At 44.3% G+C, this 26393-nt stretch overlaps 1 protein-coding gene across 2 annotated transcripts in view; it reads left to right on the forward strand.

Moving 5' to 3' along the window:
• The window catches only part of CFAP99 (cilia and flagella associated protein 99), a 28054-nt gene that overhangs the window by 616 nt on the left and 1045 nt on the right, over positions 1-26393 (forward strand). For both annotated transcript variants that reach the window (XM_077345938.1, XM_077345937.1), the window contains exons 2-15: positions 993-1138; positions 4812-4956; positions 7060-7154; positions 8809-8921; positions 11303-11471; positions 12777-12857; positions 13683-13751; positions 15911-15970; positions 17518-17606; positions 19098-19302; positions 21115-21256; positions 22937-23088; positions 24318-24523; positions 25996-26167. In XM_077345938.1, coding sequence (XP_077202053.1) covers positions 1028-1138; positions 4812-4956; positions 7060-7154; positions 8809-8921; positions 11303-11471; positions 12777-12857; positions 13683-13751; positions 15911-15970; positions 17518-17606; positions 19098-19302; positions 21115-21256; positions 22937-23088; positions 24318-24523; positions 25996-26167 — 1809 coding nt within the window. In that variant the 5' untranslated portion in view covers positions 993-1027. The remainder of the gene's footprint in view (positions 1-992; positions 1139-4811; positions 4957-7059; positions 7155-8808; positions 8922-11302; positions 11472-12776; positions 12858-13682; positions 13752-15910; positions 15971-17517; positions 17607-19097; positions 19303-21114; positions 21257-22936; positions 23089-24317; positions 24524-25995; positions 26168-26393) is intronic.

Below are 26393 nucleotides of genomic sequence, written 5' to 3' on the forward strand. Positions count from 1 at the left end.
GAATCCACGGGCACCTGGAAGCCCAACTACATTTAATTCTGCATATAAACGTTTATGTGCATGCACACTGCTTCAGGTACCTGCACAAAAGTTGAATTCAGGGGCACCTGGAAGACCAACTACATTTAATTCTGCATATAAACGTGTATGTGCATGCACACTTCTTCGGGTACCTGCACAAAAGCTGAGTCCAGGGGCACCTGGAAGACCAACTACATTTAATTCTGCATATAAACGTTTATGTGCATGCACACTTCTTCAGGTACCTGCACAAAATCTGAGTCCAGGGGCACCTGGAAGACCAACTACATTTAATTCTACATATAAACGTTTATGTGCATGCACACTTCTTCGGGTACCTGCACAAAAGCTGAGTCCAGGGGCACCTGGAAGACCAACTACATTTAATTCTGCATATAAACGTTTATGTGCATGCACACTTCTTCAGGTACCTGCACAAAATCTGAGTCCAGGGGCACCTGGAAGACCAACTACATTTAATTCTACATATAAACGTTTATGTGCATGCACACTTCTTCGGGTACCTGCACAAAAGCTGAGTCCAGGGGCACCTGGAAGACCAACTACATTTAATTCTGCATATAAACGTTTATGTGCATGCACACTTCAGGTACCTGCACAAAAGCTGAGTCCAGGGGCACCTGGAAGACCAGCTAAATTTAATTCTGCATATAAGCGTTTATGTGAATGAATACTTCTTCAGGTACCTGCACAAAGACACCTTTAAAATCAGCAAAGTTTCATTCTGGGTCGAAGAAAAAGAGTTGGTTCTTATATGCTGCTTTTCTCTTCCAGAAGGAATCTCAAGAAGCTTACCATTGCCTTCCCTTTTCTCCCCCTACAACAGACACCTGGTGGGGCTGAGGGAGCCCTGCTATTACTGCTCCGTCAGAACAGCATGTGGGGGAGTGGGGAAATAAAATCTTACATTTATATACACAAATTAATGTTTCTATTTTCTTCACTTGCAGTTTAATGTTTGACGGGATTCTGTGAACAAGTAAAAATGGCCGGCCAGTTGAAGCATATTAAATTAGTGATCCAGCAGCTTAACCAGTTCAGTCCTGAAAATGCGTGTGTTCGAGATTTCTTGGATGAATCAGCAAAAGTTTTTCAAGTAAGTGAGATATCACCCATGTTGTTTTTTTGGGGGCTTTTCCTTTTGCTCCGTTTCCTTCTGATTTTCTTGGTGGCCGTTCTGCAAGAATTAGAATTGGTTTGGGCCTGGTTCTTCTGCTAAAATGCATTCCCTTTATAGTTTCAGTTGTGGGGTCTGTTTTCTTTCACAGATGCCTTCAATAAGCCTCATAGCACCTGACCTTTAAAAAATGGAATTAAGATATAGATACATCACAGGAGTGGCCAAACTCTGGCTCCCTACATGTTCCTGGCCTCCAATCACCATGAGCACCTGCCAGTACCATACTGTCAGGAGCTCATGGTAATTGCTGTCCATGGACATCTAGAGACCCACAGTTTGGCCACCCCTGTGCTAGAATATTGTAACAAGGTGTAACGATATGTTTGTTTTTTTATCTGTTCCACTTAATATTTCTGGTAAGGCCTTGGAGGAGGAGTGTGCCTCATGGCTTAAGTGCCACTCAGTGCTTAACACCCACTCAGGGCAGCTGTCCCACTCCTGAGTGCCTCCTCCTCCAACTGGCTTGCCTGTCTGTCCAGCGGCTAGCCTTCCAGCCCCTACCAGGCAGTTGGAGGTAGCGGAGTGTAAAGTTCTTTGAGAGGTGTAGGCAGAAAGCCGATCCCTTAGGTACACTGGGCCTTGACCATGTATGGCCTTAAAGCTTAACCCTGGTCTGGAGTTCAACCAGAAGCCAGTTGGAGAACGGGCTGAATATGGGACGTCCATAGTGTTGCTGTGAAGACCGTGGCCACTGCGTTCTGGACCAGCTGTAGTTTCTGGATCAAGGTTAAGGGCAGGCTAGCATAGAGCGAGTTGCAGAAGTCCAGTCTAGAGCTGACTGTCGCGTAGATCGCTGTGACTAGGTGTTCAAGGGCCAAGTAGGGTACTAGTAGTTTGGCTTGGCGAAGGTGATAGAAAGCCAGCCACACTACTTTCATGACCTGAGCCTCCATTGAGAGGGAGGCATTGAGAATCACACCCAGGTTCCTGGAGGAGTGAGCCACCAATATCTGCACTCTGTCCAGGTTGGGTAGGCGCACTTCCTCTCTTGGACCCTTTCTGCCCAGTCACAGGAACTCCATCTTTGAAGGGTTGAGCTTCAGACAACTCGGCTTGAGCCGTCTCATCACTACTTTCAGGCAGCTGGCTAATGCTTCTGGGGGAGAGTCAGGGCGGCCATCCATCAGGAGGAAGAGCTGGATGTCATCAGCATATTGGTGACAACCCAGCCCAAACTTCCACACCAGTTGAGCAGGAGGACTCATGGAGATGTTGAATATGATTGGAGAATTAGTAGGTTCTGTGAGTTTTTACCTTTCATTTAAAAAAGAAAAGTTAGCCTCTACCCTTTTCCCTGGCAGAAATACGAGGGAAAAGACATATCTCTGCGAGGGAAGGCACTAGGCATGCTCTTTATTAAAAACTTGGGAATTCAGAGAATATGCTAATTACTGTTCAAAATAGAAATTAAAACGCTGTAGTGATATATTTAAATTTTAGTGCCGTAAAAAATGGAAAACAGCCTACCCTGATGAGGGGTGGGGAATGAAGAGGTTGTGATTTGACCATAACAGTAAAGTCGTTAAAGATACAAGTACTTTGATACTTGGAACAACTTTCTCAAGTATTGAATATGATTGCAATTTTGCTTTCAGAAAATAAATATACTTCTATTTTAAAGTCCACAAATAAAGATAAATAGTACAACTTTATATGCAAACTAAGTTATAATTGTGGCTTTTGTGTTAAATCAGTAAAAGATAAAGTTTCATAGTAATGTGTATATTTTGTTCCCCCCTCCTAACTGTCCATAGTTCAGTAATTGTTTACTCCCATGGCTTCAAAATTTCCAGAAATTTTATATTCTCTCATTCCCCTTCTCATGCTATTCTTGAGGGTCCCCTAAGCTCGGTGTGAAGAATATTGGGGGAGGGTTATTTGGGGCTGCAGCGGAAAGAGATGGGCAGTTTTCTGTCAGCAGGTTTCATTCAGCTGACAAAAGTCCCTTCTGTTCAGGGAGATTTTGCAAGGGATGTAACCCATTATTTTTCTTAACTGAACTTTGGCACTCACATTTAGCTCCATTCTTACAACATACTCTGGCAACACAAGTGACAAATCCTGTTGCTGCTTTTTAAAAAAGAGTTAAGCAACGTTCATGATGATGTCACCACGCAACAGAATTCTGGGAGGGATGGTTAAGAAATGTAGGTGCAAGCCACATTGCCATTTGGTCTGTTCTCCCAGCTTTTCGATCCAGTCTGTTATTTTTGGCATATCTTGTCACCCATCTTCTTGCGATCACCATCCTTGTTGCAGTTGTCGCATGGAAGTAGAAAAAACACCAGCATTTCAAGGGAGGTTGTCTGGGGGCACAGTCAACATGTATTCAGGACATAATGTGAATTCAGGATTTAACATTTTTTCTAATACATTCACCCAAAATCGTTGTGTATTTGTACATTGCCACCACATATGAAAAAGGAGCCTACTTTATCTTTACATTTCCAACATTTGACATGCCACCTCTCTCTTGCACTCTCTGTTGTCTCCATTGCCTTTATACCCTTTGCCCTGAAATTGTCTTACTGCTGCCTTGTTTTTCTTTTATTTCCTTTCTACCAGTGTTGGCACCAGAGAGCTTACAAAACTTGAACTACAAATCTAGGTTACTAGGGATAGACATTACTGGCTGTTTTTTGTTTTATTGTTTTGCTGTCGGTTGTTGTTGTTGTTATTATTATTATTAAAATTTATTTCCCACCACTCCTGAGAATGACTCGTGGCAAGTTACAAATAAAACCCCATTAAAACAATACAGGGGATATAATCATACAATACAATAAAAACCAAAACAAAGCATGGCGGAATTAATTGATTCTCCCATCCCCAATACACATAAGGGGAGTGGGAAAAGGTGGCCATCAATGACACATGGCCCAGCACTGCTTAGCACAGAGTGGGGAGAGCCCCGAATCAGAACTTCCTCACTCCCCCAACCTGAACCATAGACCTGGCGGAAGAGCTCTGTTTTGCAGGCCCTGTGGAACAGCAAAAGCTCCCGCAAGGCCTGTAACTCAGCCGGGAGCTCGTTTCACCAGGTAGGGGCCAGGACCAAAAAGGCCGTAGCCCTGGTCGAGGCCAGGTGCGCTTCTCTGGGTCAAGTTGCAGCAAACGTATGATGACCCTGTAGAGTTTTCAAGGCAAGAGGTATTCATTCATTCATTCATTCATTCATTCATTCATTCATTCATTCATTCATTCATTCATTCATTCATTCATTCATTCATAATTCATTCTATATACTGCCCTCCCCTGAGGCTCCTAGACCAGGGGTAGTCAATCTATGGTCCTCCAGATGTTCATGGACTACAATTCCCATGAGCCCCTGGCAGCAAATGCTGGCAGGGGCTCATGGGAATTGTAGTCCATGAACATCTGGAGGACCACAAGTTGACTACCCCTGTCCTAGACTGCCCCTGTATCAACAGGCTGGTATTCCTTGGTCTCCCATCCAAATCCTAATAAGGCTGAGTCTACTTAGCTTCCAAGATCTGACCAGATGGGCTAGCCTGGGCTATTCTACTACAGTGATAATAGCTGATCATGTGTGTTCATAATTATTTACATTGATATTTTATCTCTACAGGGTTTTAATGTGAAAAATGAAACCTTTTTGATGGAGATATTGGCTGGTTGTATAGAAGATAAACTTTTGTGGGATGTGGTAGTCAATGCATTTTATATCCGGGATGGAAAACATTGTGCGTTATCCGATCATAATCTGTATGTTGGTAAGTATTTAATCCACATTATTAGAAAACCTCTGTGTATGTTGTATACTTGTGGCTGTTATTTCTTGCAGAATGCCGGTGGACATGGATCTATACAATTTCCAGTACAGAATTTTCAGCTGCTATAATGTCAGGGCTAATAGTACTGGTAAAATGCACTTGGAATGTTATCAAAAGAAATTATGAAGCATTCATTGTTAGCATTGCAATTGCCTGTAAACAAAGGGCATCTGAGGCAGCCACAAGAATTATTCTACGTGGGGTATTGTTACCAGATCGGCATTTCTGCACAATTTCTTCCCTTTCAAGTAGTGACAATAAAGTTCAACCAATTTTCTCTGCTTCTTGCATAGTCACTGTTTCATTGATGTTTTGATGCTGTTCTGTAAACAACTTATGGTCACTTATGATTGAGATGCTGGGATTCCCCCCCCCCCCAAAAAAAAAAAAAAAAAACCTCCTGGGCTTCTTCAAGCCCCACTCCCAAATTACCAGGAGTTCCTCAGCATGGAGATGGAAATCCTGCTTTCAACTTGTTTTAAAATGGGCTACTCCCACAAAAGACTGAAGCCCCTTTTCGAAATACTGTGGCCAAAGTCTCTGTTCCCGGTAGTTCATAGAGCAAATGACAGAAGCTGCTGGGGGCAGAAAGGACCATCAAGACCCAGCCCATGAATGCCAACCCTGAATGGCGTTTGAGGCAAGGGCCATGGTTTACCATGGCCTGCCTCTGCATGGCCATGTCCTTGGTGGCCTCTGACCCTTTAATAAGCGTGTTTTACCTTCCTTGCTGGAAATCTTTCAGAACCATTTTACAATAATGAATCACTAGTCTCTTCTTGAGTGGCTTTGCATGCACCAGTGAGTCCTGCTGAAGGGGAAGAGGAAAGCTGCAACCTTCCCAGCTGGCATTGGAAAGGGCCTTGGAGCTGCTGAAGCCACAGGGACTCAATAGCCAGTGGGACATGGTGCCAGTAACTGATGTCATCACATTCTGTCTGCTCTGAGTTCCACTGACCCCTCAGTATCTTCATGCCTGCTTGGTGCTGGGGGCTACCTCCTCTGTTCAGTTTGGTTGACTGTCATCGTCAGTATTTATTTTAAAGAGTTGTTGTGCCACTTGCGTTTTTAAAACCTAAAGGGAGAAAAAAATCAAGTGTATAGTATAATGCACTCAGTGATCATGTATTGTTGGTAATTATAAAGTGATGCACATTTGGACACCCCCCCCCCCCTTAAAGACTAGGCTAACAGGGTCTGAACTTGCTGGGGCTGAGATGGAGAAAGACCTTGGGGTGATATTGGACAGCTCTCAATCCACTGTGTTGCAGCAGTGAAAAAGACAAACTCTGGCAGGGATTAGGAGGAAAGGGATTGAGAATAAAAGGGCTGATATTGAAATGCCCCCTTATAGATCAATCATGCAGCTTCATTTGGAACACTATGTACAGATCTGGCCACAGTATATCAAAGAGGACATTGCAGAGCTGGAGAAAATATAGATGAGGTCAACTAAGACGATTCAGGGGCTGTAGCACCTTCCCTTTGAGAAAAGGCAGAAGAGTCTGGGACTTCTTGGTGTAGAAAGCAGATGACTACAGGGGGACATAGAGGTTTATAAAATGATGCACAGGGTAGAGAGAGCTGACAAAGTGAAGTGTTTCTCTCCCAAAATACTAGAACTCAAGGGCATCTAATGAAGCTGATGGGCTGTAGGTTCAGGCCAGACAAAAGGAAATATTCCTTTAAACAGAGTGATTTAAATGTGGAATTCGCTGCCAGAGGATGATGGCCACAGGAGTGAGCTGCTTGAAAAGGGGATTAAAAAGATTCATGGGGGATAAGTCCTCCATGGCTACTTGCCATTGTACATAAGGGGAACCTTCACATTCAGAGGCACTGAACTTCTAAAACCGAGAGTGTGGTGGCAACATCTAGGGAAGGCCTGGGCCTCTGTGCCCTGTTGTTGCCTCTCTAGAAGAATCGGTGTGAGACAGGATGCTGGACTTAGATGGATTATTGGTCTGATCCAGCAGACTCTTCTTATGTTCTTATTTGTATTGCTTCGGTCAGTATAATTCTAATGTATTTCTTTCCCCATAGTTGTTTGTTATTTGGCCACATTTCAGCTGGAGGAGCTTGGTCTTCAGCAGTTTGGCAAAATAGTCAAGTCGCTGGATGTTGCTAAGATATGCAAGGTAATTAAAATAGTTTTGTTTAAGTAGAATTTGAAACAAAAACATGCTAGCATTATTTAGGCCATTGTTTAATTCAGGGGTTTCCTGAGTGTGTGAACACCTTTGGAATTCTAACACAGCGTGGTGGGGGCAGCCACAGAATGGTTGCCACAACATGACCAGGTGGCCACTACAGGAAGTGGAGCCAGCCACAAAATGGCTGCCACATTAAAAATCTTTGTGCTATGGTGGCAGAGGCTGCCAAAGCAGCATTTTTAAATTGGCCCGTCAGAAACTCTACTTGACGCTGCCCTCCTTTTATAAACATTCAATGGACACCAGGAGGGGTGTCTGCAGGCTCCGTGACACCCATGAACATCACCCTGGGTATCCCTCGTCCAGTTGTTATTTTTAGGATGGAGGACAGGCCCATCTCCTAGTCCTGGAAGTCAGGAACCCACACCTCAGAAGCAGAGTCAGGAATAGGGACACGCTTGTTAAGTTGCTGCCTAGAACTTCATGATACAAGGAGCTTCTAAATACGAAAAGAAAAGTTTATTTTTGTGCTTTCATCTTTTTATATTTATATATTCAGTGTCCTTTCTGGGGTGAGGAGGAGGAGGAGGAGAATAATAGTAAAAATATTCTTAAGTATGGAGCCTCTTAAACTGATGCACAGTGCCTCCTAATGATCCAACCATGCTTGCATCGTTCACTGTCTGCTTGGGATTTCACCATCCTAAATCTGCCGCAGTCTTGGCTGTCTCGCTGTTCTTCCTTGACCCCACATAATTTATGAACAAATTAAACAGTGCTGCTCCAAATACAGATAAGGGATCAGCACTGTTATCTAACAGTTTGTGAGAAACTCTGTCCAAAGGTTCAGTCCAATAGCACCTTGAAGACCAACAAAGATTTCTTCAAGGCGTGAGCTTTCAAGTGCATGCACGTTAACAGCAGTAGAGTCCAATAGCACTCGAAAGCTCATGCCTTGAAGAAATCTTTGTTGGTCTTCGAGGTGCTATTGGACTAAATTTTTGTTGTGCTACTTCAGACCAACATGGTGAGCCACTCGAATCTGGTCAAAGGTGTTTGGAATGTCCAAGTGTTCCCCTCCAAGCCAGCATTAAAATGAAGCCCAAGCTTATTATGCAGAGAGATTGAGTGGGAGGGATCTGTCCCAGTGTCATGTTCAGTGCTGCAAATGAACACTTTGGCAGAGTTTTTTAAAAGGTGGGTGTCATGTAGTGCCATTGACCAACTGGTTCATGTCCCAGCAGTAACTGATTAGACAGAAGAATGATCAAGTACCACATTGGACAAATAGAAAAGAATCGGCATCCTGTTCTGCTGAATTGTGTGATAATTTCATGATCTCAAAAAGCACTGAGAGATCCAAATGTATGAAAACTTTTTAAAAATTTCCTGGTTGCTGTCTGCGTAAATTTTGTCGCTCTTACTGTTATGACCCATTCTTGATTTACACAGCGCTGTGACATTCTTATATGACAGCCAGTAATTACAACAGCATTTGAATTTTATCTGGACATGTTTGTGCCTGGACAATACAAGTACAAATGCAAAATATGATCAATTGATGATGACAGCAACTGCTGTTTTATCTGAACTTCTGCAAACCAAACCATCAGTTCCTTACAATTTGAACTCTTTCTAGTTTCTCAGGTTCTTTTTCAATGCCATGAATCTGAGGACATGGATAAAAGATGAGTGGAGCCAGATATATGATTCTGCTTATGTAACAGCGAATTGGATAGAACCACTGCTAAGGTACGTGAGAATATGTATTCCATTTTTAGAGGTTGGGACAAAATTCCCATCATAGCTCAGCACTGAAACTACTGAAATTGCTGCCATTCATATGAGGAAAGTCCAGTGTGGTGACAATTTCAAGAAAGCAAAAAAGCAGAAGATACAGTCTGTTTTTTCAGAGATTACAAGCACTGTGTAAAAACTCCTTCACATCAAGCGTGTCACTGGATTCGTACATACTGGAGTGTAATGGTTAAGAGCAGCAGCTCCTACTTTGGGTGTGATTCCCCTCTCCTTCACATGCATCCAGCTGAGTGACCTTGGGCCAGTCACAGTCCTGTTACAGCTGTTCTTACAGAGCAGTCCTGTCAGAGCTCTCTCAGCCCCACCTACCTCACGGGGATGTTTGCTGCAGGGAGAGGAAAGGAAGGCGATCATAAGCTGCTTTGAGAGTCCTTAGGGTAGTGAAAAATGGGATACAAAAACCAACTCCTCCTCTTCTAAATTACTATAAGCCAGTGGTCAACCAACTAAATTTGCCAGTGGGCTTATTTAGTGCCAGTCATTGATTTGAGGTGCCTTGCCAGGACACTGTCAGTAGCATAAACATCACTCACTCAAGTTTTAATTATACATTAAATTTTTATCCTACCCGTCCTCATACATGCAGCTGTCTTATACAGAGCTAAACCCTGGATCCATCCAGGTCAGTCTTGTCAAACCAGAGCTCAGGCTGATTTCTTTCACGTTACCTGTTGTTTTTGCAACCAAAGATGCTAGAGATTGAACTTGGGACCACCTGCATGCCAAGCAGAGGTTCTTCCAGTGAGCCACAGCCCCTTCTGAAAGGCACTCAGGTTGACCAGTGAGAGTCACTCTTTAATCATCGTGGCTTCCTTGCCCTCCCACAGGAGAACTGTGCCTGGGCAGGCCAAACATGAACGTTCCAGCAGCACCTGAGAGTGTAAAGCACACCACCTTTCAGAGCAGTTTGCTGCCAGTAATACCTATAACGGGGAGATGTCAATCCATTAACGTAACTCTGGCTCCAGGACAACATGGTGTGATAGAAGATGATAGTTAAGAGAGAAAATTGCAGATCTACACTGTTGAAGTCCATGGTGTTTCGCCATTCTGGCTGGATCATGCATAGGTGATCATAACAATGCAGGCTGTTTTGGAACCCCGACCAAAGCTTTCTCTTAAGATAGTTTCAGGGAGTAGCTGTGTGGGTCTGCAGTAGAACTAGATTTGAGACCATCAAATAAATAGCTGTGGCATATTTAGCAAAAGCAATTTGTTGAAAAAATGAACCATGCTTATGATACTTGTTGTTGAGACTGATTTGCAATACCCATCTAGATTGCTGTATCCCCCATCAGCCCAACCTTCATGTCGCGCCATGCTCCCCCCCCCCACACACTTTGGAAAACAAGGAACCTTTCCAAGGCAATATACTTGTGATAATGTATATATTGAATTCCAGTACAATTTATTTTATATAAAAGAAGAAACAACCCATTTGTGGGAATTGTCTTTGACCAACATTCTCTGGTACCTTTGAGCCAATGGCCTATTGATACTAAAACAGTAATATAAGGAAAGGAGGTAGGATTTTTCCACTATTGTTACAACAAACTGATTTTAGAGGACTCAACCACTGAAGAAGTCACTGAAAATGGAAATTATCTAGAAAATGTTATGGTTGCTTCTTCTTGTATATAAAAGAAATTGTATTGGAATTCAGTATATACATTATCTCAAGTATATTGCCTTGGAAAGGTTCCTTGTTTTTCTGTTGATTTTCCATTGTGAACCTTCTTTTTTTGTGTTGTAACCCCACTTTGGAAGGCAACCTTCCCATTTCTCCAGGCTCACAATGGGCTCAATTTTAACACCCAGGTGTGACCCTCCCCACTGCCAGGTTACGCAGCTCCAAGGGCAGTGTTGTAGACAGCACTGAAGGTTCCTCTCCTCCCAGAACCCACCTGCCAACAGAAGAGATCAAAGCGAGAGTATGAACAGCCACATACTCCCAAACTCACCAACCAGTCACTCCACCCTCTCCTCCCTCAGAGAACACATTAATACCTACAGTAACAAACGTGGCAGGATGTTGATGCCAACTCAGATCCTAACACCTTAGAGAAAGAAACAAGATTTCGGGGGATGTGATCTTTCGAGGGTCAAAGTTCCCTTCAATAGATACCTGGCAAAGTTTACAACCTACAAATCTAGTTTTCTAAGGTGTTAACTGGACTCTAATCTAGCTACAGTTCCCTTAAAATATTTTAAAATATGCAATCTGTATAGAGTTTTATGCTGGTTCCAACCGAAGTCAGTGATTTATTTAGAAAGCATCTAGGAAATAAAAATAAGATTATCTTTTTTTTTCAAAGATGGCAACCAAAAGTGCAACAGCTTATAGATCAAATTGATGATAAATTAGCAAAAGATATTTCTTCTTCATCAAAGATAACTGAGCCAAAGGATTTTCACTTGACAGTCCCTAACCCACGACCTGTACTGATCCCTGAGCCAATTCTCCAGACAAAGTACGCTAAGCAAGTGAGTGATATCTATTTTATAAAGCAGTTTATAATTTTGACTAGAATTAACAAGCGCTAGCAGGGGTGGAAGGCGGAGGGGGGGAAATAGCAAAGAGAGAGGGAGATAGAAAGGAAGAGAGTGATTAAGATAGAAAGAGCCTGGCATTGGGAAGAGTAAGGGGAGGGGCTGTCCAGTCTGTAAGGGCATGAGGTTGAACATGTGTGTTGTGCAGGGGGTTGTGATGGTGTGGTGACAAATGAGGGTGTGGGTGTGGAGAGATGGGTGTCAAGAACCTGTGGTTTGGAATGATAGTTGAGTGTGGGAGAGGACTGACCTTTGGGAATTATGGTTACAGATGAGCTTTCCAGAGCCATGTCTTCAGATATATGAAGGGAAAATCAGACTGGAGACTCTTAGGGAGAGATAACATGGGCAGCCAATTCCTCCCAGTTCTACGTTCAACCTCATTTCCTTTCTTGCATGAATTCAGCCACAGACACCAAAATGTCCCCCTACCCTAATCCACATGGGGTAGTCACAGTACTTAGGTGTCCACCCTGCTCCTTCTGTCTCCATTTTTTTACTGTTGATATAAGGTTATGTGCCCACATGCTTCTTTCACTGTTGCCCCTTAGAAGAAGAGGTAGATTTTTGTACCCTGCTGATTATTACCAAAAGGAGTATCAAAGCGGTTTACAAACACGTTTTCCCTTCATCTCCCCACAATAGACAACCTGTGAGGGATGTGGGAACTGAGAGAACTGGGAATGGGTCGTAGTGACCTAGCAGGTCTTAGGTGTCTCAAAGCAGTTTCCAATAGTCTTTCCTTTCTCTCCCCATAACAGACATCCTGTGAGTGAGGTGGGGCTTCCATGATCGCCAGTGCACTGGAGGGCGCAACCCTATGACCCTCTTTGGGTCTCCGAGGCTGCCGCAGTGGCGGCAGCTGCGGCAGCCTCAGCAACCCAAAAGGGGTTGCGCCAACAGGTAGGCTGAGAACCACTGCTTTAAGCAGTTCTTTTATTTGTCATTATCATAATAAGCAGACCGACCTTTCTTGGCTTCTGAGATCTGATGAAATCAGGCTAGCCTAGGCATCCAGGTCAGGGTCCCCAGCCACTTAGGGCTCAAAAGATCATGAACTGTAAGGATTTCTTTTAATAAGGTAGCTCACGGTGCTGTGGACAAACTGTTGAAATATATGATTTCCAGGTACTTTCTCACTTTAAAAAAAGCCTAATAATGTAGGTTGAATTAGGTCCATTTAAATAACTGTAAATTAGGTCCATTTAAATAACTGTAAATTATTGGGTTTTATTAAAGGTTCCTGAGGCCATCTATAAACCTCCTAGACTGGAGCAATGCCTGCAAGAAATCAAAGCGAAGAATCGGCAGAAAGCAGAGGCAAGTTTCGGATTAGCTGTTTTCTGAATTCTGTTTACAGCAGTATTTTCTTGCCAATGTGTTAGCTGGGTGAATCGGCTTTCTGGCCTTAGCTTTTTGTGACTGCCTGTTTATAGCTGGTGCGAGTCTTCAAAAACCACCCCAAATCTGGATGCTTTCGTTATGGTCTTCCTTTCCTTGCTGTGAAGAAGCCACAGTTCAAATCGGGCAACTGCTTTCCTGAAGTGTCTTTCTGAGACAAAGAATAATCCGTTCTCAAACATGTTGGGTCCAAAATAACTCTCTGACTATGAAATATTGATGTCATCCTAGTCAGCTCATTGAAAGCATCAACTCTGTGCTTAGGCAGTGATGTTAAGGCAACAAAGAGCTATCTTTTCTGATCAGCTGGCCGAATAAAGTGCTCTGGCTAGAAATAGATCCACAAACTCCATCCACCAGCTGATCTCCACCACCAGCTGGACCAAGGTGGGTCAGCGCTGCTTGTACTATTAGACACCTTAGCCGTGTTTGACACAGTCGATCACAAACTTCTAGTTCCCTGCTTGCTGACACTGGGACATGGGGGACAGCCCTCAAATAGCTGATCTCCTTCTTCCGGGGTCATGGACAAAGGGTAGCGGAAGGGGCCCAGGACTAATACATTTTATCCATGAAATTGCTTACTGGATAACAGTGAGAAGTTCTGTAATAATATATTGTCTCCAGTTGGTTTTGTTACTGTATAGCACTGAGTAAATTTGATATGCTTTTGTATTTTATACATCTGTTTCAACCTCCAGCGTTAAATATATTGCGTTGCTAAAATTATTGCTGTCACTTTAGGATCGGCTGCTGGAAGCAAACCTCAATCAATTCTCTTGTGCGGCCCCAAAAACTGAATGTAAAAGAGCGGTGAGTAGAATGGAGTGAAAAAAGTGAACGCAGTAGTGTGTGACAGTGAAATAGTATTTGGAGTCAGAGTTTGAGAAGCAGTCCTAGCTTTGTATTAATAACAGCAGCACTTTATGGCTCAGATCGCCGTTCATTCACAAATTCACTAGGCAAGTCACTGCTATTCAGCATTGCAATCTGTAATTATTAAAAAATATTCAGGTATCATTTGGATCAAAGCAGCTAACACGATTAAAAAAACAGCATATTAACAGGAAAAAGTCACATTAAAAGTCAACACCTTGCCAAAACAAACCAGCAGAGCAGCGTTAGAATTTTCTAAAATATAATTTGTGCAAAGTGCCATCAAGCCCTAGCCAACTTATGCTGACCCTGTATGATTTTGAAGGCAAGAGCTAGTTTGCCATTGCTGCTTTCGGCATCACAACGAGGGTTGTTCTCTCCAGCGCGCTTCGGGTGCTTTGGCAATCACTGAAGCTCGAAGCGGCCAGCGCCAGGGAGGAGCGGCACCGGCAGTGCACAAGCTGGTGCGCCTCCCCTCTGTGCCGCTTCAGGCTTCAGATCACTGAAGCAGCCAAAGCACACAACCCTAAAGCTCTTGCAGTTGCTGCCAAAGCGACATTTTTTTTTAGAAATCTGCCCAGCCAGTTGGATCCCTGAGGTTCCTTGTTGGCTTCCCATCCAGATGCCACCCAGCAGTGACCCTGTTGAGCTTTTGGCCCATTATGCACGGCCGCCGAAACGGCGATTTCGGGTCACATGGAAAACGCGGAGGGGGAAGACGCGACGCACACCGGTTATGCACGGGGCAGGGTGCGATGGCGGCAAAACCCAGAGTAACCGATTATGCACGTGGCGATCCTGGCGCCACTTCTGGTTGTGCCCCGGTCACCTGGAAGCTGCGCTTTCTTCCGCGTTTCGCGAACACGGCTTTTTCGGCGGCATGCACCGAAGCTGCGGCCGGTTGCAGCCGGCTCCGTGCGTTATCGGTGATTTTAGTCGCCGCCATTCCACCCGAATGTGCACTAAAACCCCCATGCATAATGGGTCTTTGAGAGCTAATGAGTTTGGGGTACCCTGGGGCCTCTGTATAATTTACCTGCTCTCAAATACCTGAAGTGGAAGAAAAATCTTCGCAATGCCTTATGGCAAGTAGAAAAGGTGTGGGCTTCTTATTCTCTGCTCCCCCATCTTCAGCCATATGTATTATTTATTTGCTTCATTCCCACCACATCTTTCTCCGCATTGGGGACCCAAATCAATTTACCTTATTCTCTTCTCCATTTTATCCTCACTGTGAGCAGTAGCAGATTTGGACTAAACACCACTGGGAAAGGACCCTTCCCCCAGGTCCCTGGCCACAATAGTAATAAAGCAAGCAAGCTGGGTGAAAGCAAGTCTCCTGTGCAGTACTAGGGTATGACATCAGTGAGTCCTCCTTAAAAAGCCAAAACAATTCAGGAAAAGGCCCTTCTCACTCCCTTTGTTTTTTTACTGACAGAAACCAAGCCTGGAATGCTGGCAAAACTGTTATGATTGCCTAGCAGTCGTCACTGAGGGTGGCCATTTCTTAAAACGACAGGCCCTTTGGGGTTTTTTTAATCCTTTTTTTAAATTGGATTTCAGATATTTCTGCAAACCGAGTTTTCCCCCCAAGTTGTATAAAGATCCATCTTGTCCATTGACGGCTCTAGATTTAATTATTCTCAGATTTGGCTAGGTTGAGAAGTAGATATATTGATATGCCTTGAAATATCGAACAAAACCTGTTTATATTTCTGAAATGCATATGTTAACTTGATAAGCACTTCATGAATTTCATGCAATTAATTTCTTCAAGATGGATAGTCATGTTAATCTCTCTGTAGCAGTAGAAAAGAGCAAGAGTTTCGGAGCGGTCTTAAAGACTAATGAAATTTGAAGCAGTGTATGAGCTTTCATGAGTATCTGAAGAAGTAAGCAGTGAGTCGTAGAAGCTCTTCCCATGCTACAAATTTTGTTAGCCTTTAAGGTGCTTCTGGACTCTGGCTCTTTTCTATTGCTTCATCTCTTCAGTTACTGCATATATGCTGATTTGCATATAATCTGATTTTTGTGAATGACATTGATGGAACTGAATGATTCTGTGAATATGAGAATAATTATTGTATGGCTTTTAGATTTTATATGAGGCACCAAAGCCTGCAGAGAGATTTCAGGCTCAGAAGATCAAAGGAAAGGTAAGCATGCTTGAGTCTTCGGGTCCAGATAATACAGAGACAAGGGATTGCCATTTTTAGCAGAAGTCTCTTAAGTCAATAATTTTACAACCGTTTGAAAGGGATTTACTTCTTTAATTAAGAATACAGTTCTTATTGATGGGATACTTGGTACTTTTGGCACAGGTACTCTGTGTCATGCGGCTTATTGCTGATGACAGAATATAATTATAATCATAGAATCATAGAGTTGAAAGGGACCATACAGGCCATCTAGTCCAACCCCCTGCTCAACGCAGGATCAGCCCTAAGCATCCTAAAGGATCCAAGAAAAGTGTGTATCCAACCTTTGCTTGAAGACTGCCAGTGATTTGCTTGAAGACTGCATAATGATGCAGGCTGGTCTCTCAGAGTTGAACAACAATAGAGGGAACAAATTAACCCTGTTAACACATGCTAGGAACCTAAAAGGTTGAGCAGCGGAAGAATATATTATATATTAAAATGCAAATCTGTAAACAGCATTTGTTGTTTACATAAAAGGCTAAGCCCTTGGTGGGCGGAGAGTGGGCGTGGCCAGTCCGGGTGAGAGCTCTCCTGATTGGACCCTCACACCGACTGGCCACGCCCACTCCCGCCCACCAAGAGCTCAGCTGGCCAGCGCCGCTGCACCAGGCTTCCTTTAGGCCTGGGAGCTCTCTCATTGTGGCGAGAGCTGCTGGGTCCAAAGGGAGCCTCCCATGGCGGCAGCGCCACAGGGGGGCTGCCCCCTCCCTTTAGGCTCCACAGTTCTCTTGCTTAAGTGAGAGAGCGGCTGGGCCACAAGGGAGCCTCCTGCGGGGGGAGCCCTGGCCACTCCCTTTAGGCCTTGCAGCTCTCTCGCGCGAGTGAGAAAGCTGCTGGCCTTACAGAGGGCCTACCGCGGTGGTGCCGCCATGGGGAAGGGGCATCCACCCACCCCTTTAAGGACGGGCTTTGAATCTAGTATTTATTATAATTCATGTTCACGTATGAAATATTAAAACATCAACATTAGTCATGCACTTTTGCAAAAGTTAGTCACGCACATTAGCCACGCACTATTGCACAAATCCAAAACCCCACGTTTCCACCCCTCTTGAGTTCTTCTTCAGTGGTTTAATATTTAAATACACTCATGTGACATATAATGGGGACTATATGGTGGCAAAATATAAATGAAGAGGCTCCCACACTTGTAAAATGTGTCCATCCCTCTCTTTCTCTTGGAGCCCCCCAGTCAAAATATTTATGATTGCAAGTTTAATAGTAAAGGGGGGGGGGTTGAATTGAGGTGGTCTTAACCTAAATCTCTAATAACTACTGCACACCGACACTCATAGAGAAGTATAGAGTAGTTAGCACATGAAAAATGATTTCTCATCATTGGAACATTACCCAGTTGGATAAGGGTTTCAGTGGCCAACAATACGGCCATTGCAGATCAAAGCTGCAGACGCAAATTGTTCTTTTATTCTAGGCTGCTTTTATTCTGTTCACTGATGGCTGTACAATTTACACCTCTACCCATGTTTTATGTCCTCCCATAGACCGAGAATACATCTATTAAGTTAAATGCAACAGCTATCTTAAGAGAAGGTGTCTTGTATCAACGAAAAATGGAACAGGAATTAAACAGGTATTTACGGCTTGATTTTTATTGGTATTTGCCCGATTAAGTGTTACTTCAAATAGATCAGGAAACCAGCTAGGGAGACATTTGTACCTTTGGAAAACAAGGAACTAAAGGATTGCTTAAAGGAAACGGGCAGAGGAATAGAATGCATTTTTAATGTTTATTTTTACTGTGGGGAGTGTGGGGCATATACCCATGTGGGCACAGCTGTTTTCAGGAAGGGTGTCTGAAGAACTGAGTCAGGCTTTATTGATGTGTTCCTTCACCTTACTGGTTGGGTACTATCATCCAAGTATTACTTTTCTGTAAATCCTGCAGGCGAGAGTCCCTGTTCTTGAACAGGGACTCTCGCCTGCAGTTGTTACATAGTACTCGGTAGAACCAATTTTGAGTCCACAGCCACTATAAGACCAACAAAGTTTAATTCTGGGTATAAGCTTGCATGTTCACGTACAATGAGTGACTGGGAAAAATAGGTTTGGGGATTATTTTTGTAACCTAGAGCTCCTGGTGCTTTAGTTTTTCTTTGTAGTGCATCCCCTAAAGCAGGGTTAGTCAACCTGTGGTCCTCCATATGTTCATGGACTACAATTCCCATGAGCCCTTGCCAGCAAATGATGGCAGGGTGTCATGGGAATTTGTCCATGAACATCTGGAAGACCACAGGTTGACTACCCCTGCCCTAAAGCATTGGTTCTCAACCTTCCTAGTGCCGTAACAATTTAATACAGTTCCTTATGTGGTGGTGACCCCCAACCATAAAATTATGCAAGTGTTCTTTCACAGAAATTAAACCCAAACTGACCAGTGGCGTGAAGATCCAGTGTTCATGATTGTATATAAATTGTTTATAAATTGTATATAAATTGGTAGGTGCCTTCAGGAGGAGTGGCGGCACCCCTCCCCCCCCCCAGCCAAGCTGCCGCAACCCATGTGAAAGGGTTGTTCGACCCCCAGGTTGAGAACCACTGCCCTAGATCATGCTTTTATCTGTAGATTTTTCAGAGCTATGGGAAATAAGGTAACCAGATGAGTTAGGCTGCGAGTCAGTGGTCAAGCATCTGCTCGGCATGCAGAAGGTCCCATGTTCAATCTTCACTATTTCCAGTTAGGTCAGATGGTAGGTGACATGAAGACCCCTGTGTGAGACTCCGGAGAGTTAATGTCCATCAGTAGACAGTACTGATTTGGAAGGGCCAGGGTCCTGTGTAGTATTAGGCCGCTTCATGTGACACGCAACAAGATTTACAGAAAGGTCCAGGAGACAGGCCATGTGTCTTTAAACTCTTCTCTCAGAATTCCGAACATGCTTCCCAGTGAGGGTTTATATTTTCGGTCTGCTCCCCACTACGACTCCCAGATCTTTCTGGGCTAGCCACAGCCAGTTCAGGCCTCCACGTTCTGAGCTCAGGATCTTTGGGTGAACGTCCCCTGCACGGCCGCAGGGCAGGCGTCTCCAGTCCCTCAAGCCGCCCATTTCGTTCTCCATGACAGGCTTGAACATCTTCTGCGAGGAGCTCGGGATCCGTCTGAATTCCTAGACTGGCAAAAGCAAATGCGCGAGCACGACCGACACCAGCAGCTGGCAGAAGAAGAGTGTCGGCGGCTGCAAGGGAAGCTGAGCTACGAGGAGGCCATTCTAGCTCATCAGAACTGTGCTCAGAAAAACCAGGAAAAGGCTGAACAGGAGAGGCTGGAGGTACTACATTGACACGTTATTCAGGTTGCCTCGGGAGGTGGTGGGACCTCCTCCTTTGGAAGTTTTACAGCAGAGGCTAGAGAGCTGCTGCATTCACAGAAATGCCGATTCTGTGAATTTAGGCACATTGGGAGTGGGTGGGCAGAAGGGATTGCGTCTGAGCTTGGCTCCTGTGGCCCTTTCTTGCTTGCCCAGGGAATAACAGCTTTAAAAGGGGTTAGACCGATTCATGGAGGATAAATACACCATGGTGACTGAGGGGAACCCCTACATTTAGCGGAACTAAACCTCTGAATCCCAGTGCCAGGAGGCAACATCAGGGGGAGGCCTCATTCTCTGTGCCCTGCTGCTGGCCCTCCAGAGGAACTGGCTGGCCACTGGGAGAGGCAGGATGCTGGACTAGAGGGACCTTCACTGGTCTGATGCAGCAGGGCTCTTGCATTCTTATGAATGTGGCAAGTGGGTGAGATTCCAAGGAAACGGTCAGTGGAATGAAATTTTTTCGCATTTTTTTTTGCCCCATGTGTCTTTCTCTCCGGATACTGCAGTGGCAGTCCTGAACTGCCAAATGCTTCCACTTGTGCCAGACCAGCGCTTTACACAGGGACCTGAAATGCCTAATGGCAGAGGGACATTCTCCAAGGCAGAAGACCCAACTCTGCACCCTTGTCTGGAACAAGAGCGTAAGCCACCAGCTGGCGCCACCCCTCCGCACCATGGCGCTGGCCTCCTATGCGCCATTTCGGGCTTTGGTGACCGCTGAGGGAGCTGAACCGAGCCAAAGCTCACAACCCTATTCGCGAATTTGTGGGTGTGGAGAAAATTATCAACAAGGCGATTCGGTGCCTCGCTTTGCATCTCACTTCATGGTGCCAGAGCATTTCATATCCAACCAGAGAGGGCGAGAGCTATTTTAGAGTCCAGTATTACCTTACAGGCGAACAAAAATTTCAAGAATCTAAGTTCCCTTTGTCAGGTATCTGATGAAGAGGACTTTGGTTCTCGAGAGGTTGTACCCCATTAATCTTGTTGGTCTCATGGACTGTAGTCTGTACTTATAGCAGTAAGGTAAAGGTAAAGGTATCCCCTGTGCAAGCACCGAGTCATGTCTGACCCTTGGGGTGACGCCCTCTAGCGTTTTCATGGCAGACTCAATACGGGGCGGTTTGCCAGTGCCTTCCCCAGTCATTACCGTTTACCCCCCTGTAAGCAAGCTGGGTACTCATTTTACCGACCTCGGAAGGATGGAAGGCTGAGTTAACCTTGAGCCGGCTGCTGGGATTGAACTCCCAGCCTCATGGGCAGAGCTTCAGACAGCATGTCAGCTGCTTTACCATAGCATTAGGAGGTGACCAAACACTTACATTTGGGGTTCTTCACGCACTGTTCCGTAAAACTTTTTTCAGGGTCCAGAAGAAAAATGGGGAGGAGCTACAACAAAAGATGAAACACTGGAGCAGAATATATCCATGGATGTATTATTTCCACCCTGTCACAGTGCACAGTCTCATTTGTTTACACGAAGTTCATTCGTGTTTGAAAATTGAGAGGACAATTCGTATTTTAGTGCCCAGAATGCCTGTGTGGCAGGGCTGGCCAAACTGGCTCTCCGGATGTCCATGGACTACAGTTACCATGAACCCCTACCATGGCAGGAGCTCATGGTGGTTGTAGTCCACGGACATCCGGAGAGCCCCAGTTTGGCCATCCCTGCTATATGGTGTATTTGCCGTATCTAGTAGCTTAAGATTCAGCAGAAATGAACCCTGTCATCTGTACAACTCTATTAATATAATTTAATTTGGGGTTTAGGAAGTGAAAATGCGGCAACAGTTAAAAGAAGTGCGCCTTGAGGAAGAAAGGGAAAAAAAGAAACTGGTCCAGCAGGTGGCAGAAGGACACAAAAATGCCAAGCAAGCGCTGGCCAAACTCCAGAAATACAAGCATCAAATAGGTAATGCAGCCTGAAATCTCTCAGTGTCATGCAAAAGCCACTTGTCAGCTTTTCAAAGTATTATTAAGGGGGAAAAGGTAGGACAAGGAGAAATGTTTAAATATTCTGTGTGATGTGTAAAAATCTTTCAGATAGTGACTCTCGTGAGGAGAAATTGTCCTGATAACTCTCTCACATATGTATACGTCCCCAAATAGTTCTATTAAGTTTCCACAAAATTCACACAAGACTTTGGGGGAGCTTTGTCTGTTTAGCCTAGAGAGGAGACAACTGAGAGGGGATCTGATAGCCATCTTCAAGTATTTAAAAGGCTGTCATATAGAGGATGGAGCAGAGTTGTTCTCTCTTGCCCCGGAGGGATGGACCAGATCAAATGGGATGAAATTAATTCAAATGAAATTCCGTCTAAACCTCCGGAAGAAGGCTTCCTCGGGAGGTGGTGGGTTCTCCATCTTTGGAGATTTTTAAGCAGAGGCTGGATAGCCATCTGACGGAGAGGCTGATTCTGTGAAGGCTGAAGGGGGTGGCAATTTACAGTGGATGAGCGATAGGGATGTGAGTGTCCTGCATAGTGCAGGAGGTTGGACTAGATGACCCAGGAGGTCTCTCCCAACTCTACGATTCTATGATTCATCTGCAGTCTTCTCATGGAAAAAGTTTGTACTGTGACATAAACTTTTGTGGACTTGAATCTTGCTAATCTTATGATGCCATGCCACATGGCATTGGGTTATTTTTGCTGCAAAAACTAACTCTCCTGTCTCTCTATAAACATTAAATTTCAGAGGAGTATGGTATGTGTGAAATTGGTAGGCATGGGCCAAAATACAATGAGAAGGGAGACTTATGTTCCAGTAACCTGAGACTTTTCTAAACCATTCCAGTGGTCTCTCTGACCAACCATATGCTACTGGTTTCACTGGAGAATTCCAGGGCCTAGAGGCCTCTTCTAGAGGAATGGGAAGACGACTGTAAGCCGCTTTGAGCCTCCTTCGGGTATGGAAAGATGGCATATAAGAACCAGCTCTTCTTCTTCTTCTTCACACCATAGCTTATAGCCACCTCATCACATTAGTGCAGGGGTGGCCAACTCATAGCTCTCCAGATGTTCATGGACTACAGTTCCCATGAGCCCCTACCAGCATGCAGGTAGAACCACAAGTTGGGCACCCATGTACTAGTGGAATCTCTGAATATTCCTGGGACACATGGTTTTGCTTGTTTATTTAAAACATTTATTTTGAAGTTCTTTTCTCATTCTATCAAATATTCCTAGGGAGCTCTAGGTGAGAACTGCGGCCGAGTCTGTAGGCTTGTCCGCATATCTTATTTTCATTGCCTGTGTAGTTGTTATTATTATTGTTGTTTCCATTTTCCTCATGTATTTTGCTCCCTCTAGTGGTCTTGTTGATATTTCATTTCTGAGTCCATGTTTAAGAGCACAAAGCTAGAGATACAGCGATAAAATATTGAACTGGCCACTAGAGGGAGCAAAATACAGGCAGAAAAGGGAAGGGGGGAAATGACACACTGCAGGAATACAAACAAGGAAATAAGATGCTCAGAAAAGCCCTTCTCAAGCAGGAGATCTCTAGATCCAGGCTCATAGTGGTGCTGCCTTTTCAGCCTCTTTCACTATCCGTTTCTTTTGGTCATTTACTTTCTTCTTTCGTTTTACAGCTCAAGAAGTTTCTGAAGAAAGCCGGGGACTCCTCCTTCAGGTTTTGAAACGAGAAGAAGAGCAGTTCAAAAAAAGATGTGAACTGATTCAAGAAATTAGAGCGATGGAGTATTTGCCATTCTGTAAAAACAAATTCGTTGATTTAACACAGGTGAGCTTTTAAAGATGACAACATGCAACGGAAGTACTTGTTACCTTCATCCCCTTCCCAGAATCTCAGTGCTGTGCTTAACGTTCACAGCAACCTTGAGAGGCATTAGGCTGTTCCAGTAGCATTAGGATGTCCTGGCTGCACCGTTGTTGCTTCCCCCACTGATTCACGTGGCGTTGATCCAGGTTTTTCACATCTGTCAAAGTAGTCTGCCCTAGTGATGCTGACCCTACTAGATTCTTGGCTTATGCTTAGTCTAATAACCTGCCTTTCCTATACAGCTCAGAGCGGGTGACAACATGGTTAAAACAATTAGGTAAAATCATAAACAGTTGAAGAAGGCTGAGTTAAATGGACAAACGAGGAAATTCGGAATTCTAGGAGCCAGTCTTCCCTCATTTCCCAGCAGGGAGGCCAGCACTTCTTGATGGTCTCTCTGGGCCCAAACCAGAGGCCTGGTAGACCAGCTCTGTGGAACTCATTGAGGTCTCGCAAGGACCCTGATCTCTTCTGGCAGAGTGTTCCACCAGCCCTGGCGCTGGTCGAGGCCAATTCCACCTCCTTTGCATCTGGTTCCGTAGCCCACCCTTCTGTCAAGGGTCCCCAACCTTTTTGAGCCTGTGGTTACCTTTGGGATTCTGACACAGTGAGATGGACGCAACAAAAATGGCCCTAAAGAGTCTAGAACCTTAGTACTAGACTTAGAACCTTGGGACAGAATATTGGTGTCCTGATTGCAGACACATGGTAAGCAGACATGGGCAGTCATAATTCGAGAAATACCATAAGGATAGAAGTTGGTCTTAAAGATGCTATTGGACTCTGGTTTTGTTGGGCTAGACCAACATGGCTACCCGATTGAATCCATCCTTAAGGTATTTCCCGATTCTTCCTTCAGACAGATATAGACTGCAGCTATATTTCAGCGATCCAAAATGGTTTAGCCTGCAAATATTCAGGATTTTCCAGGATAGTCAGATTTAAAGGGCCTTTAAAGGGATTGCAGTCCCTTTAAATGTCTTTAGGATCAACTCACCACTTGCCGGTACTATAGGACTCTATTTTTGTTGGGAAATACCAGTAAGGCATTTTCCAGCTATTTTTTCAGCTTGGATTTTCCAAATGCACACCGCTAGTTAAAACTCAATTTTTGCTTCTTGCTGAAGACTAAACGTTTCCTTCAGCTTGTGTGGTGCTATTGTTCACCATTTACCTCTCGTTTCCCGCAGACAGCTGACCACGGCGTGCTTGGTGAAATGTCGATAGTGGAACTGCACGAGCGCTTAGCCTTGCTGAAGGAAGCACAGAAGAAAGCGGAAGAGGAGAAGAGGGATTTGATAATACGTGAAAAATGCGACAAGGAAAAGCTCCTTCTGGACAAACTGGAGCAGATCTCCATGTTCAGAGAAGCATTCGGAAGAACAGCTGCACTGAAGTGAGTTTGAAATTCTGCAAAATTTGTAACAGTGCAGTATTCATTCCTTTGTTAGGTCAGGTCGTGCCTCCCGCTTGCTCCATAGGCAGAAGTGTCCCTTGGCAGGTGGGTTCTTTCCTGCTCTTTAAATGGCTTGCTAGGCCTATTGGTGCTGACCAGTCAGGAGAGAGCTTCAAGGAAGGTCTCTTGATTAAATGGCTGGCTAGGCTGGTTGGTGCTGTTTAGTCAAGAGAAAGCTTGAAAAGAAAGTCACTGCTCCCAGTGTCCTTAGATCTTATAGTTCATGCTGCTTACTTTTTGCCTTCCTGTGAAGGGGAGTCTTGCCCTCTGGTCATCCTAGCATCCAGGAATATAAGTGTCTCTCACCCCACCCCCCACCCCAGTTCATAGACCAAGATCTTATAACACCAAAAAACTTTTCATAAAACTCTCATCTAAAAACTCTTCTCTTCAACACTTCTCTGTAGCCTCTACAAATGGCGTAACAATGAAGGTCCTACGGCATGGTCATGCCTCACAGCCTGATAGTCTAATGGAGTGATTTGGACTCACAGTTATACTGGAGGATTATTCCTGGCTTCCATTGCTATCTTCACCCCTCTCCTCCTCCTTTGACTTTTCCTGCTGCCAACTGGAGCCAGGGATTTATTGTGCATGTTGACAGTGCCGCATAATTCACACAAAACCTTATTTTACGACCCTTTCCTTCAAAGCAAAAACCCAAAGCAACTCCTTCCATTTTAATCTCTGAACAACTTAGGAGGGAATCTCCATGCACGTACACACTAAGTTGCATTGGAAGACTCAGGAGCCTCTGCTGCACACTGGTCCAGCTGGTCTGCTTTTCTCTCTGGCCACGTGCATACCTTTTAGGAGTACAGGTAGCCTGCATTTATTTATTTGGATTTTGATACCGCCCATTCTTTACAGCTCTGGACGGTTTACATGGAACATTATATAATGATCTGTAACATTATACAAGTTTCAATACAACACAACAATCAAGTAACAATTAACTACACAACATAAATAACAACACTGCATGCATGGTCTGGTGGTGTTCAAGCCACATCTAAGGTGCATATGTCAGTCTTCCATCGCAGGCACTATCTGCCATGTTGTAATATGCATTCAAAACAATAGCAAGATGAGAGGAGGAAGGTTTCCACCGAGGCCTACAGGAGTTCCTTCCCGTGGTTGTAAAGCAGTACCTATGTACGGGGGAGGGATCAGATAAAAATGTGTAATGGGCTGCCTCCATATAGAAATGTATTCACAACCAGAATCGACTTCCAATGTGATTTTTATTTTAATTCGTAGTTTTCTTTTTTAAAAAAACAGTGGCATTTGAAGTGCTTCGGTTTGGCTTGTTCATACTCTTTTTACTTAAATTATTACAATGCCTATGCCAGTGGTTTTATACATTTCCCTCTGAGCTGATTTGTTATCATTTTCTTCTCCTTACATTACAGACAAGAGGCAAAGAAAATTAAGCCTCAATTGAGTGAAGGCTTCCTGAAAGACGAACGAGTTTTGGATCTACAAAGGAAGATTGCAGAAAAATCGACAGAACGTAAAATGCAGATGCAGAACTTCAGGAATACCTGCACAAAGAACAAGGAAAGGTCAAAGAAGCTGCCGAAAGTAAGAAAGATATTTTTTTCTGTTGCTTTAGACCACAATCCGGTATAAAACTCTTCATACTTAAGCCTATTAATTTCAGTGTTTCAGTGCTCTGTTATTCCTCGCCTCCCCAATTTTCATTTCATGGGAAGCTATGCCTTTGCAAGGGAGAATGGGAGAGCAGGGGAAAGGAGCTACAGAGATATATATTAGCTCCATGGCCACTGTAGGTGGGATCCTCAGGCAC

This window comes from Paroedura picta, chromosome 7, assembly GCF_049243985.1.
Source record: "Paroedura picta isolate Pp20150507F chromosome 7, Ppicta_v3.0, whole genome shotgun sequence".
In the NCBI taxonomy this organism is placed as follows: domain Eukaryota; kingdom Metazoa; phylum Chordata; class Lepidosauria; order Squamata; family Gekkonidae; genus Paroedura; species Paroedura picta.